Here is a 16341-nt window from a genome sequence, read left to right as displayed (position 1 = left end):
ATGCAATATCGGACTTTTCTGACACTTATTAATTGGTATTCTACACTCAAGTTTTATTCAGGGTGGTTATAATTAAAGTTCCACTTTGATATGGTCATGAAAAGAAAACTACTGGACCAAATGTTATCAAACTTGGTAATAGTTTAAAGGAAGTCGTGGGAATTTCTTTTCCACCAAAACGAAGTTCAAAAACTCACCACTCATGCAACATTTTAAAGCAAAATAGGACATGAAGACATCGGTTTAAAATGAGTTTAATCGTTTCTGAAACGTGTTACATAGCATGTTCAATGTGGCGTCCACCATTTTGTGAAAGCAATTTGAATTTCATTACTGCATTCCCAATAGTAGCTCTTAGCATATCAGGGGGGATGTTAAGCAAATATCAATGTACCGCGTCTTTTAATTCCGCCAAATTGTTTCGATTGTCACCATATGCAGTGTATTTGCGATAACACACAATGAACATGCTTTGTAACACATTTCAAAAGCTATTAAAACACTTTAAGCAGATATCTTCATGTCCTATTTTGTTTAACAATATTACATAAAGCGCCATTCCTCCCCTGGTGGTAAGTTTTGTACTTTTTTTGGTGGAAAAGAAATTTCCATAACTTCCTTTAAATTATTACCAAGTTTGATAACATTTTTGTCCAGTAGTTTTCCTTTTATGATCATTTCAAAATGAAACTTTAATTATAACCAACCTGTATTTCTCTATGGAACCGAGAGGTTATATGCTGATAAAATATTACATAATAATTACCTAGTAAGCTCTAATTGTTGGAATTATTTGAATTACTCGTCACTACAATGTATTTTTTTATTTCTTTTGCAGCAGAACCATGAGCCTCCATAATTTTTAGATGGAGGGTGTTGTGACTGAAGACGATCTTTTATCTATAATCTATTTATTTTACATTATGTACAGGAACTATATCAAAAACGTAAACATGGATGAAATTCTACACTAATTTTTCTTCCGTTGCAGTATCGCTAGCTGAATAACGTTACATAATTAGAAAAGACAACAGAAAGTGCGAAATATAAAATGAATGGCAACATTCTCCCACCTTTTGTATTGCAGACAAACAATTTAAAGCAATACAAAACATAAACAAATTATTACATACTTGCATTACAAACTCAAAATCTTATATATGACATTACAAAAATAAAAATTATTAACAGTTCACAAATTCGGTCTTTTAACAGGAATTAATGGACTGCCACATCGAGATTTCTTTACTTCCTTGAGAACATCAGCTGCAGTAGGACCTGGGTTTTGCGCAGCTATATCAGTTCCTTGGTGGTCATCGATGATATGGTCACCAGCGCTGAGCTCCAAAGGATAAATTCGTTGAAGCGGTCGTATGATCTCACCACTGTCTAGTCTTAATTTAGCCACACGCTCCACGCCGTCCTTGCCTGGAAACAATTCGATCACTTGAGCCAAATGCCAATTCATTCGGTTTGGGTTCTTTGATTCAACTATGAGGATTTCTCTGTATTATATATGTGTCTATACTATATAGAGTCTATATTTATGTTCAAGTTCTACAGGCAACACCTCATCCCAGCCTATTTTTCCTCTCCAAGCGTTTTGCATAAGCAATTTTGGTAACAATAAAGCTGGAGCCGTAAAGCCAATTGGATCGTATATACTGTTGATCACAGATAGCAATACCCTTTTTGTAACTGGCTTTTCTTGGGTGCAATCTATATTTGCTGGTAGCTTGCTAGAGAGTTCGTCGCTAACTACATCCCAACTCAGGCCAAGTACCATTTGCTTATCTTGATCTTCCTTAGAGTCATTAGAAGCCCAACCACGCAATTCAAATGCGCCTTCTTTCATTATTTCTATGTATTGCGATTTCAGTTGTTCTAGTTCTGTAGCGTCATTAACACTCGTAACTAAATTGTCCACGTAGAATCCTTCTTTTAAATGACCAATCGTCTTCCTGAGGCTCTATGTCTGGAATTTTTCTCATTCTAGATGGTAACTTATAGTGGCATTCAGCAGAAAAGGGCTGGAGGAAACGCCGAAGACTACTCGACAATGACGATAAATTCTTATTTCCGAGAATCCAGTGTTCTCCCACCATAAAAATCTTAGGACATCTCTATCTTCAGTTCTCAAACGTATCTGTAGAAATGCCTGTTTCACATCTGCAATTACACCTATGGCACCAGAACGGAATCTTAATAGTAAAGGCAGTATTTTATGTATAAGACTTGGGCCCACACTTAAGGCATTCATTCAAGGAGGCAAATCCCGGTTTCTTGAACGAAGCGTCAAAACCTGGGCGAACCTTTGTGGTATTGCTTGATGGCTTGATGACGGGTCTGTGAGGTAGGTGATGGACTTTCTTGGCAAGCTGGTCTATTGGGACAGCTTCTATAATACCTTCTGCCTCCCACTGTTTAAATACGTTATCGTAGGCTTCAAAGTAATTTTCGATTATCAAACGCTTAGTTGCTGTACGAAGTCTGGATTCTGCTGCGTCGTATTTATCATATAGAGCAGGATGTCCAGCTAGCCATGGTAAAGCCACTTCATATCTTTGATCCTCACAGATCCTAATTGTTTCCTTAAAATGGGTCAAAGTTTCTTCTTCAAGAAGGCTTTCATTTATCTTCTCTATGGGATCTGTAATGCCCAAAACTTCCAAGTCCCACATTTTAGGCACGTCCATATTTTGTAAGCTTAATGTGACTTGGTTAACAACTTCCTTTTTCTTCCCCAGTCCTAAAATTGTCCAACCCAGCAAGGTCTCAACTGCAGATACTCCTGAAGATAATACTTCTATTCTGCCAGTCAAAATGCTTCCAAGTATATCAGCTCCCAGAAGAACTCGTATAGGTGGTGAATCTCTTCCAACATCTGTAAGTTTTATTCCTCTGGAAGCAAGCTCAGAAAGCAATTTTCTGTCATGTATTCTGGGCAGGGTTGAGCATATCTTTTGTTGCTCGAGAAGAGACAATGGAGTTGAATATTTGCGATTTAAGCTTTCTACGTTTACCATGTATCTCTTATGCTCAGAAGCAGGGGAAATTCCTCCGCCAAACAGTCCTTGAGAAAATATCTCTCTTCCAGATGGAGAAAGGAATAGTTCTGCAGCTAAATACTTTTCAATATAGGACCGCTGAGATCCATCATCCAACAATGCTCGAACACAGACTTCCTTGTCTCTATTTCGTAGTCTGACCATAATAGTTTTGAGATATATTTCATGTTCAGAGGGAAGATTTGTTAGCAGTGTTTCTGTAGATCTCTGCTCATTATCGGCTGTTCTGTCCTTAGAGGAAAAATTACTTTCCTTTTCCTTGCGTAAATCTGGGCAAAGTAATGGATAATGTCTCCGTTTGCAAATTAAGCATCTCACACTACTATGACACCTTTTTGCTAAATGTCCAACCTTAAGGCAAACGAGAAAGCATCTTTTTCTTATAACTTGCGATTTTCTGTCCTCATAACTCATATCAGATAACTTTGACAGTCTTGACTTAGATGAGGGCGGTCACAGAAAATACAATTAAGTTTTGCACCAGTTGTACTTGAAATTAACGTAGCCACAGTGGGTTCTTCTTTATGGACCGATTTCTGACAATCTTTTCGTATAGCACCACTTCCCCTATCTTTACTGAATCCTTCCCGAGCTAAACGTATCATTTCTTCTGATTCGACTTCATGGTGTAAAAAGCACATAAGTTTTTCCAGGGATCTCTGACTTGTAGCATCATCAGTACTTTCTGAAATTCTACTCCTTTCCCACGCTCGCAGAACATTTTCTGGCAAACATGACTCCACCAATGGCTCTAGAAAGTGAGCAAATTTTTCTTTTGGGCGCCCTAAACTTTCCAGTGCTCTTAATTTTGTTTCCAGCATATCGTAGAGGGTGGCTAAATCAGGGGCGTTCTTTCCAGTCTTACCATTTTTCAGAACCAGTGAAAGGAAATCGCGGACATATATTTGCACTAAGAGATCTTCCCGGCCAAATCTTAATTTCAGCTGTTCGACGGCTTTTGGATAATTTTCAGTTGTTATTGGGAAACTGGAAAATAATCTAGCAGCTCTCGAATCAGGCACCATAGACATATAAATATTGGAATTTGTCTATAGTAGTGAGTTCCTCTGAGTCATGAATTTTTGAAAATATACTCCAAAATGTCAAAAATTCCTTAGGATCACCAGAAAACATCTTTAATTCAAATTTAGGTAAGTTTAATTTTACCACATCAAGCTCGGAAGAACTTTCCAAAAAAGATCCAGAATCTTTATTTAATAGCGTTTCTATCTTGGATTTAAGCTCAAGAAAATTATCTCTATAATCCTCTGCCGCCTGAAAATAAGTTTCGTATTCGGCAGCAGTGTCAGTATTTTCTAAAAGTAACGACGAAATTTTATTCTGAATCTCATCTAAACGTAAGAATTTATCTTGTAACTGAGAGTTCAATGCGCGCAGCTTATCGCCATCCTTGGCGTCTTCTTTCTTCACCAAACATTCCTTCAACTTGTTCGCCGTAGCCGTAAAAGAAGTTCTGAAGGCTACATAAGAGCACTCTTTAAGTTCTGGCAGTGTTTGCGGCATTTGTGGTGCGTAAACAATGTCTTATCTCAATGATTTCTTTTTGTGGGTTTATGTCAAAGATAACAGACAAAACAAAATGCTACAAAATGTTTGGGGCGAACTAGATTACTGATTGGATGTATACTGTGTACAAGAGGGTAACTCAACGGACATTTGTAACTGAAAAAAACTTGGTATATTTCTCTTTAAATTCTTGTATAACTTATAATTTATTGTTATATGTGCAGAAGTTTCGAAAAAATGATTTTTTTTAAAAATTGGGTTCATCATTTGTACTTACCCTGTATAATCAAGGCTCAAGTATTCATTATCCTTTAGATTATGTCTGGGCAAATCTCTCTATGTCTTTCTGGGATGAGATACTCGACTGAAATATACAGCTATTTTCCTCCTTTTCGGTCAGCTTTCCTAAATCTATTTGCATGATGGTTATAATTTACTATATATAGCTCTGCGAAAAAAAAAATCGTTTTTTTTTTATATTAGTGGTGTATTATAAGTTCCTGCAATGAAAGAGGTTCGAAGGATTATGAAACAACATCTATTAATAAAGTATTATTATCTTACAAAACGTTCAGCTTCTTGTGACATCTTAGCCAGTGATATCCAGAATCCCTTATTATAAGACATTTAAAATATTGAAGAAAACATTGAATGCAGAAACCGCTGAGAAGCATGGAAAGTTTCAATGTATGAATTACTCATTACAGATATATGAAGCGATGTACGCCTTCGAAAAGGATTATTTGAAATTTGATCGAGCCTTCTGGAGGCATAGGGATGGATCGCCAGAAAGAATTTCCTACTACGTCACTCATAATTCTGCAAGGGACACGAAGAATTCTTTCGAGGTAATGACACTTTCAGTTCCATTTTTTAAATTTCCGTATATTATAAATTTATTTTGAATTAAATCTGTAACTACAATTATTTCTGTTGAATCTTTTTTTTTCAATCAGAATGAATGATTTCTTTTCCAGAATTCCAATCTTGTAGTTTTTACAAATCTGGTGATATCTGAAATGCCAAGTAAGTTCTGTGAATACTTTATATATAAAAAATGTAGTTGATAATGTATACAAAAAAATTCATGATTTTTTTATGTTTCTTAGTTGTTTTATATCTAGAAAAGCTTTAAGAACGATGCCGATTCATGTTCATCGCAATGACAAGATAAACATAAGTGTTCGTGCAATTTTGAACTAACTTCGCGTTAATTAACGCTATGTCGTAATCTAAAGTAACTAATTTGGAAATGCGAATTGATTTCAAGGTTAGAAAAAACAAGTTAACAAATATATGTATATAAAGGGTGATCAAGAAATAACATGGGATGTTCGGTGCCCTGTAGCTTGTTATGTAAATGAATGAAATATAACAAAATTTAGCCACCATATGCATTAAAGTATGATACGATATCGAGGATAAAAGGAAGGGATGGGGAAATTCAAGTAATTCTGCAAGAATACGACCGTAGAGCGCGTTGGTACTACGTGAACGTGGAGTCACGTAGTGACAACGCATCATTATTATTCAAGCTGTTTTATCATCATTATGCCATCATTATTAGTCCATCTTATTAGTCAAACTGCTTTATCAGTGGGATGAAATGCCAGTGCTGCTCTTCGTGAATACCGGTGATTAAAACAATTCCGTAGAGGATCGATGGCCATAAATAACTTACGAAGAATGATTGAAAGATTTGAAACTATGGGAATTCTTGGAGTGCAACGCGGCCCTGGACGAGTTCTGGCTGTGAGGCTACTTTTGAAAGACGTTTTGTATCAAGGACATGTTCCTGACATTTCTACTTCAAAAGATCACATAAAATTACATGTAAGACGAAATAAATGCCGATAAGTTGTGAGCTACCGTCGAAAACCTCGTGTACCGCGCGCGCTTATTGGAAAATCAGGCTGGTGGTCACCTTGAGCTAAATTTGCAAGTTGCTATCATAAACGTTTTCCATTGGCATTTGGTATGTTGTTGTTTACTCTTTTCATTGGCAGTTATGTATTTTTTTTTCATACATTATGCGCTTGCAGAGCCAGGATTTTCCCTACAGGGGTTTTTGGGTACTATTTTTTTTTTTTTTGACAAATCGAAACCGCATACTTTAATGTGTATGGTTTCCAAATTTTGTTATATTTTGCCCAGTACATAACATGCTACAAGGCTCCGAACATATAATGTTATTTCTTTCTTTTATGACAACATTAAAGTAGCGTAAAATTTCTTGTCTGAAGCATCATAACTTCAGAAAGTTTTAGGCTTAATTTATCTATTTTGTTTGTTTTTCGCTCAATTGCATCAGCTATTGAATTTTGTTTGCATTCGCAATTCAGATAACATACCAATTCGTGTTAGGATTCTCGCACTTACTTATAATTTCGAAAATAATTTCGCTGAGGAGGCACTTAAGAGTGCAAAAATGAGAAGTCAATGGAAGCCATTCGACTGATTCTAACTTCGATGTCGATATAGAAATATTGTAGAGTCAAGATACCTCCTCTCCAATGACGAAACCATATTCTCCGAAGCGGTAAGGGAGAGATTTCATTTCAGCCCTTTAGGTTTCTTAGGGATCAACCTTAGTTCTTTCGCGCAGTAGCGACATATGTCATGCGATTACCTCGGATACTTTCGCAGGGCAGGCGTAACTTTTATGTCATTAATTTTAAATATCAAATCTCTCAAACGACGAGGCGAAATTAGATGCTTCACAAATAGTAACATGAGATTAATAAATATGCAAGCAATACCCTGATCTAGCCAGAGGCCATGCGGGAAACTTGATGGGGCCACCGATCAGCAAACCTACCTAGCACAAAGAAACAAACAAAATTTGATGACATCGGACATTGGTACAAAAAAAAGACTAAAAAAATATTACATTTTACATTATATATAACATTTTGACACATTAAAAATTTATAAAATACCTTAAGTGTACATTAACTTTTTACCTTGGGTGAGAACTAAAGTCAATAGCATTGACAAAATGTCCCAAATAGAAGATTTAATGGCTGGAATTTTTATGAGTTCTTCGACGTCAAGAAGCATCCAATTTCTTGTTAATGAGTCTAAGTTTTCGACTTAGTATACAGGCTTTGATCACGTGATTTATAGATCCATCTTCGGTGCAACACTGATAAGTCAAAGAAACGACTTTGATGTCCAGTGTGTACTTGATTAATATAAAAATCACCCTCGATTCGGATAACATAAACGTTTTTTAAAATGTTGATAGGTTGTTCTCCTCTTGATGGAATTGTTCCATCTCGCCTGCCAAACTTTAATCATTAGTTCTTTAGTCTCATTTCTGAGTTGGATTTTGAACTCATGAAAAGATATTTCTTGGGTTTCTGAGCATAAAGCTTTCTTGGCTAGTGTATCTGATTTTTCATTTCCAATATACGCCTGATGAGCTCTGATCCAGATCATTTCAACTGTAAGTTGACATTAATAAATGAAAAATTTCACTTAACAAACTGTAATTGTTTTAGCATTACTGCTGGTAGCTTAAAGGAATCAATGGTTGAGAAAATCTTTCGAGCAAATGAAGCAAAGCTGTTAGCCAATAACATTTTACTCTAGTTTCTCAAACAACGATGTAGTAGATATCTGAGAAAAAGAATAACCATCAATATATTTAATAATTATTTCCAACTTTCATTGCTGCTTGAAGTAAAGCTATTCAAATGAAATTTCGATGTCGCTCGTTTGTTATCAAATTTGCGAAGTATCTACAAACTACTTGTCAGAGCCAGAGTCTCTGATGAACTAAGCAAAAACGCGGGTATACAATCAATCAACGAAATGGGGATGGATTTGTTAATGATAAGTATTCAGATGAACGGTTTCCGTAGTTTCTTTTAACGGGCGTTTGCCGCCTTTCCGTATTCATAGAGTTGATAATGTTGTAAAAAAGAAAAACTTAATAAATTCAATATTGATATGAAACAAGTAAATGTGTAAGAGACTGTTTGCATAATTATTAATTTCTTAATACAATACGCTTGCTTCTTCTCAGATTTCTGCAATGCATCGCATGATCTGAGCAGTTGTCTTTCCGGACAGTGTTACCCGACTCACAAGCGATGCGATGGTGTAAGAGATTGTGACGATGGAACGGATGAAGGAAGCTGTGAGTATAGAACCTGCATAGTGTGACATACAGGATAGAATAAAATCCAGATACATTTTCAAACAATAATTTTTTATAGTAATAAAAGTTTCGATTTTTACATTATACATCTTCCTTCATGTACATTCATACTGAAAGCAAATGAAGATCCTCATTATAGAGCAAAATTTCACATTGCATTGCTACACAGCATATTTTGTTCTTTACGAAAATCTTTTTCGTTCTTCAGCATAAACGCAACTATTAGCAAAAAAAAAAAAAAAAAAAAAAGCTGGATGGAAACCTATATTCTGGGTGATAAGAGAAAACAAGTATTTCTATGTGGTATGATATTTGAACTAAAACGTTCATAAAGTAAAGAATTCTTATTTGAATATAATAAATCGATACGCTAGCTATTTTTTATATATTGGTAGTAAGTATTATGAGATAATGGAGATAACTGTCAGCGGGCTTAAGTATGTGCCAGCACAACACACAAGTATTATGAAACGTTTGTAATTCAATATAAACGAGGCTTTGTATCAGTGTCAGTTGTTTAAAATAATTGCAAATCACTATACATTTATTTTTTTAATATTTGAAAGTTATATTTGCTATAAGCCATCATTTTATTCATAATTAATTTATACACTCTATGTCCAATAATAATCCTCAAAATAGGGTTCATTTTATTATTTTACATACGAATGTATTATATATGTTTAAAATGGCCAGAAAAAATGAATATATTGCAGAATCAAAAACTGTAATGGATGTAAAAAGAAAATTTCTTCTCTTACTAAAGGTTTCCAAATACAGCTGAACGAAGACAAAGACTTGTTTGATTTCTATCTGTATCGCAGAAATAGACAAAATGCCTTTTTCGATGCCACTGCAGGAAACTTTGCTTGGAAGAATAAGATTATTGGGTAAGTATCATTGAGAATACTCAGAAGGATTTTATACGGAATTAAGGAAATACGAAGTGATCAAGAAATAACATGAGGTGTTCGGTGCCCTGTGGCGTGTTATGTACTGGACGAAATATAACAAAAATTTTGGCCACCATATACATTAAAGTATGCGGCTTCGATTTGCCAAAAAAAAGTACCAAAAAACGTCGATAGGGAAAATCCTGGCGCTGCAAGCGCATAATGTGTGAAAAAAGAATATATAACTGCCAGTGGAAGCAGTAAATAACAACATACCAAATACCAATGGAAAACGTTTATTATAGCAACCTGCAAATTTGGCTCAAAATGACCACCAACTTGATGTTCCAATAACTGCATGCGGTACATGAGGTTTTCGACGGTGGCTCGCAACATATCCTCATTTATTCGCCTGACATGTAACATTATTTGATTTTTTAAAGTAGGAATGTCAAGTACGTGTCTTTAATATACAACGCCTTTCAAGTAGCCCCACAGTTAGAAATCCTCCTCGGCCTGGTTGCACACCAAGAATTCCTGTAGTTTTAAATCTCTCAACCATTCTTCGTAAATTAGTTATGGTCATCGGTCCTCTATGTATCTTTTAACCGTCGGTATTCAGGAATAGCAGCACTGGCATTTTCATCCCGCTGATAAAATAGCTTGACTATAACAAGGCACGTTCATGTAGTGACAGCGCCATATACGGGCGAATTCTTGCAGAATGACTTGAATTCCAGTAAACCCTTCCTTTCCTCTATATCGTATCAAAAAGTACCCGTATATGCAAATTACATACTGAAGTTTTTGTATCGCAACGCTGGAATTTCCCCCATCCTCGTTTTTTGGTACTAAATTTTTTTTCTTCATTAATCGAAACCGCGTACTTTAATGCGTATGGTGGTCAAATTTTGTTATATTACGTCCAGTACATAACACGCCACAGGGCACCGAACACCTCATGTTATTTCTTGATCACCCTGTGTATATTTTCACAAGTATAAAAATATAGCCAATGAACTATACTTCATCTTTTTTTCTCTACTTCACACATTGATCTTCAAAAAGAATATTTTCTCTGTTCTTGGCACGTTACTGCAGCGGAATTGTTTATTAATATCCCTCTTTATACTTTACGCCCCAAATTGACCCATTCTAACCCTGAACCCTCTTTTCTTCGTAATCCAATGTAGTGAAATGAAATCAATGAGATACTGCTTAATTGTTTTTTTTCTTATACGAAGTATAGAGAAAGTATTGTAATCATCAAAAGAATTCGAACTGAAGATTTTGACGAATTTCCAAGTCTTTGATCTTCCTGAGTTTGAAAATTACATTGTTGGCATGATGTCTGTCTATCCGTTTGTGACAAATACAACTCAAAAACGCTTGGAGCAAAACTGATGAAATTTAGTGTATGCAATTTTGAGCAAGTCTATTTATCCAGTTTTTCAAATGTGACTACAAAACGAAGAGACATAGATGGATAAAAAATTCGGTACATATATTTAACAGCTATGGTAGAGTCATGAATCAAATTTTTATCTAAATGTAGCTACGAATTGGCTATCAACTGGTGTGATCTTTCAGAAATATCTAAACATGATAATTTAAATATCATTTAATCATATCGAATTCTGTTTTTTTTTTTTTTTTTTTTTTTTTTTTTTTGTAACTTTAATTGTAATTTTGTGTCGAATTTTGGTTTTAATTGGTTCGGGAAAATGTGCCTAATTCCATTTTCAAATACTATTAGCCTCATACCAGGAATTTATCATCAGAAAACTCACCAAGGATCATTCGATAGAGTCAATAAAAAATTTTAATTCATGCCAGAGGTTAATATTTTGCAATTGTTGTAAGTCAATGCCAAGCAAGGCACTCTCTACCATATCCATGATCCGCAATTTTTTCCATGGAATGAGGGAACATCTTTATTATAGAATATTTGTGAAACCTTTGGTGAGACCACTGCTGGATTTTTTTTACTAAGCGCTGTCCTACTGGAACCTCTTTCGTCTGTTCTCAGTTCGCCATGCAGAAAAACTGAACCATTAAATCCGTCGCTCAAAGTCTTCTTCTTCCTCTAAATGATACCCTCACTTATCAAAAGCCGCTGTGACTTTCTTCTCCATATCTTAATGTAGTGAAACCGAAATAAGATTCCTACCTCCCCTCATTTGTTTCCACTTACACGCTGACGTTCTATTTCTGTTTAAGTGTCTCTTTTTTCAATAAGCTAATAAAGTAAGATAATATTAATAAAGTTTCTTTTCATTCTTCTCACCGCACTCTAACCCACCATAAATTTCATTGCCTTCTTCTCCCAACGTTAGCAAAGTTCAACTGATAAGAGACTCTCTCATTTTTGTCTTCCTGTTCGATCCTTATTTCGTCTTTCTTCCATCACACATGAGTGCCACAACAGTACTCTCAGTATGCCAATAGAATGGTATTTTTAACAAATCTTAACAACAAAGAACAATTTCTTAGTATCAAATTATACAAGACGATGGCGGATATGATATTTCGTATGGGTTCGTGACACTTAATAAATTATTTATCTATTGTTGTTGTTGTTATGTGACAAGTGCAATAAAAAAGGGGAAGAGAAGGGGACTGTTAGATTGGATGGAAAACATGCAGAACAGCCCTGGCCACATCTTCAGCTTTATCGGAATAAAGAATATCCCTGTTGCAGTCAATGTCTATTTTGAAGAGGGCTGAAATAATGGAACGGCAGCTAAAAATATGCTACGGATCCAGTTGCACGTCTGGACAGTGCTGCATTCTTCATAGAATCTGGAACTATCAGGCATGATCTTCATGCCCCTCAAGTGCCCTGTTCTGAGCCATGCAATTGTGATTGTGATGTCTCTTTTATAATTTAGATTTGTCAGGGAGAATGTCTTTCGATTGGTACAGAGCTCTGTACTGCCACCGCATTAGCATCCAGATCAGTAGCAGATAGAAGGGTGGGATTCACTGCTTTGGCATTCTTGGCATGAGTGTCAGCATCCTTTAGTGAGCAAGAGAGTTATTTAGCTCACTAAAAGAATTAATAGTTAAACGTTTTGCTTCCCAAATGGATGCATTAATCTGTAACACTTATAAATTTTTCCTCTTCTGATTTTTTTTCGAAGTAAATATGTGTTAAGTTTGTAAGATTTGTCATAATGTGAATATTTTCCACAAATGCACGATTAACTAGAAATTTGATCTGTTAATGCTATTTTCATATGCCGGTATGCTTAATGCAGACGAATAGTTTAAATAATGAAATTTGCTGGAATAAGAATCAATTTTTTTCATACCCTGATACTATGTAATAATTCTGCATTTTTATAGCTGAAGTTCAATTCCAATTTTAATTCAGATCTCATAAACTTTGTTATTTTGGTAGATTTCATACTTTTCTGAGATCACTAGAAGTCTAAATCTTTTCTGTATTCTGAATGTATTAAATACAAAATATTGCCGAAATCCTACTGAAGTGTAATTCAGATAGTGCATAAAAAATATCGAAAATATATTAAAGTATAATTGTTTAGGCATTAAATTTTTAATTCTAATGTTAAATATTGGCCATTATTAGGAAATCAAGACTGCTTATAATATTAAAAGCATTCTTTCATTATGAATATGAAATTGTCTTCAAGCGAAGCTATAGATATAGTTTACTGTTTCTTTGAGTTTTAAGCATACTGTATAGAATTTACTCTATAAGATGGTCTGATTCTTTCCTATAGAGAAGATCAAGAAGAATATGTGAACACCATCTCACCCAAAGGACCATCTGCATATGCTCTGAATGCTATTGGAATGAATAAAATTTATGGTCTCCATATTTTACCAGAATACATCATCGTAAGTTCTAAAACGTTTTTTTATCCTATTTTTACATATTATAAAAATATAGTACACAATAAATAGCAAATATTATAAACTAGACACCTTTGGCGACCAGCTGGTTCGTCAGGAGTAAAAGCTTTTAAATTTTTAAATAAATATTTGGCACCTTTATCTTAATAGCTTTTTCATCAAAATATTTTTATCTTCCCATTTCTATAGTCTCATATATTGATATAGAAATCTTATGATATTGTGTTCCTATCTCTCTAATTTGTAACCAAAATTTAAATTTGAATTTGAAACGGAACAGATAAAACTTCAACAAACACGAAAACGCTTTTGCTGAAATCAAACGTACTTTTTTAAAAATATGACTGCAGAAAATCGAATCCTTCAGCAATGCAATTTTATTCATCTCACAGAATATTTCTTTTATAATTTTTGCAATATTTCAAACAATTACTGAATAAATATTTCTCTGATTCTATTAATTAATAAATTCTATTCTATAATTAATTATATTAATTAATAATTCTATCTATTAATAAATGCACTTCTGAAAACAATGATGAAGTTTAATTTCTATAAAGTCTTTTGGTCTCTTTGAGATTGTGTATGTTCACTGTTTCCAACAGCCATTTCATTTATTTTTAGGGATCATTGATAAACTGATTCAACAAATCATTTATAATACCTTTTTCTAAGAATTTCTTTTTTCTTTTTTTTTTTTTTTTATATTTCTCGAATGTTTCATTTTCTGGTCTCAATCATAACCGAAACTATCCCCACTAAAACTACAATGGCATAACTTCTTGCGTTTTGCATTTTATGGCGTTTTAATTTATTTGTGGAAAGATTTTGTTTCTTTAAATGATTAAGCCATCGCTTTTTTGGCGTGTCTGTGTTTTAGTTTGACTCAACAAAGCCCTTCTTCATCCTTGTAGAAGGGCCCGAAGAGGCTGCTCTGGGAGAGCAAATCGGCCTGCGAGTGACCGTCATCAACTACCAGCTCATCGAAATCAAAGTAAGCATTTCTTTCTTTAAATGGTATATTCAAGCAATTGATACTTAAATATCATCATCAATATAATTGATTCTTAAATTAAACTTAATCAGAGTACTAAAAATTAGAAAAAAATTGTTTCATCCAAATTCTGGGAGTTAAAACAATACCCCCCCCCCCCCATAAAAGCATATGGCTCAGATTGATATATTCTAAAAAATAAGAATTTTAATCGCTTTTAAAGTATATTTTTATTTTTAAAGAATCTTTAGAAGATTTAATTATAATAGCTATTATGGCTTCTTTTTCCAATCGTGTTCTTTTCAATGCATCATTTCCGATTTTTATTTTAATATCTAGATTTTTATTAAAATATTTCATAATTCATTAATATTATGAAATCTGAAAATCAACTTTTCATCAAAAAATTCTAAGAAGTAAGTCTTATTCTTACTTTATAAATATTCTTATAAAGCAAGTACAGGGTGGTTATAATTAAATTTCCCCTATAAACATCATCCTACAATGCAAACGGGTGAACGGATTGCTACGAAATTTGGTATACTTATGTACTATACATGAAATGCGCTCACGGAATTTCGAAAAAAAAAATAGTTCTAAAATATTCAATAGGGGTGCCTTTTCTCGAAAAACATTAAATTTAACACAATAAACGATCAAAACGGAAAAGGTTAAAATACAGAAACAATATTAACATTTATAGACTAGTTTCTGATCGCCTTGTTATTAAGAAAAGGTACGAATAAAAAATAACTGTACGCTGTTTGAGGGGAAAAAACAACAACAATGAACAGTTCTCAGTTTGCAGATACAGGAACAGATTAGGATGAAATTGCCCAAGAGGAGTTGTTGTTAACCGTGTCCAGGACGATGTCGGGAAAGGAGCTCCATGTGACCATTCTCATTCGCCTGCAAAATCTGGACATTTTTTTTCCTAGAACTGACAGCCTTTCCAGGTTTTACATTTTATTACTCATAATTCTTGTTCTGGATTATTAATATTGTTTCTGTATTCCGTTTTGGTCGTTTATTGCGTTAAATTTAATGCTTTTCCGAAAAACGCACCCTTTGGTGGACATTTTGGAACAGAAAATGGCATTTTTTTTCTAAATTCTGTGAGCGCATCTCGTGTATAGTTTATATACTAAGTTTCATTGTAATCCGTTCATCTGTTCGCGTTGTAGGCTCCTGCTTATAAGGGAAGTTTAATTATAACCACCCTGTAGAAGTTAACAAGTTAAAGTAAAGCAAGTGAAATATTTTTATAAAGTAAGTTTTTTTTTTTCCTATTTTATGCCATCATATAAAATACATTACCATTCGAATACATTACCATTTTATCTATTTATGCATATTCTTTCGAAACTACTTTATGCCAGTATGAAATGCGCATTTAACTAGCAGTACATTCCTGTGCATCAGTAATACGAAGAAGAATTTATGAATGATGATCAAATCATTGAATGCATGTGCCCATTGAGAACTACATACAGCTTGGGCATCGTCCATTTCGAAAAATCTCAAACTTAGAATCCAGTAATCAAATGAGGGTACTCGTTTATTTTTCTGTTACTTTGGGATTATATCGTCGACCTGTCAAATCTCACGAAAATGCGCCATTCCTCGCGAAATGCGCCAATCCTTTGGCACCATCATAATGAAAAGCAGTTGTCTCAAAGCTACCTTTTGGCGATAATATCGGGTTTGGCAAAAATGCTCGACGGGATAATCCCAAAGTACGAAAATGGTCGACGTGATAATTCCAAAGTACCATTTTTCTTTATCACTCTTATTTTTTTACTGCATCTTGTG

The 16341-nt window shown here is 34.3% G+C and overlaps 1 protein-coding gene across 1 annotated transcript in view; it reads left to right on the top strand.

Moving 5' to 3' along the window:
- The window catches only part of LOC129974884 (CD109 antigen-like), a 160268-nt gene that overhangs the window by 100840 nt on the left and 43087 nt on the right, over positions 1–16341 (top strand). The window contains exons 14-19 of the mRNA XM_056087658.1: positions 5303–5443; positions 5573–5621; positions 8626–8739; positions 9527–9650; positions 13403–13520; positions 14416–14529. Coding sequence (XP_055943633.1) covers positions 5303–5443; positions 5573–5621; positions 8626–8739; positions 9527–9650; positions 13403–13520; positions 14416–14529 — 660 coding nt within the window. The remainder of the gene's footprint in view (positions 1–5302; positions 5444–5572; positions 5622–8625; positions 8740–9526; positions 9651–13402; positions 13521–14415; positions 14530–16341) is intronic.

Source organism: Argiope bruennichi, chromosome 7 (assembly GCF_947563725.1).
Source record: "Argiope bruennichi chromosome 7, qqArgBrue1.1, whole genome shotgun sequence".
In the NCBI taxonomy this organism is placed as follows: Eukaryota; Metazoa; Arthropoda; class Arachnida; order Araneae; family Araneidae; genus Argiope; species Argiope bruennichi.
This window is presented reverse-complemented; position numbering and strand designations above follow the sequence as displayed.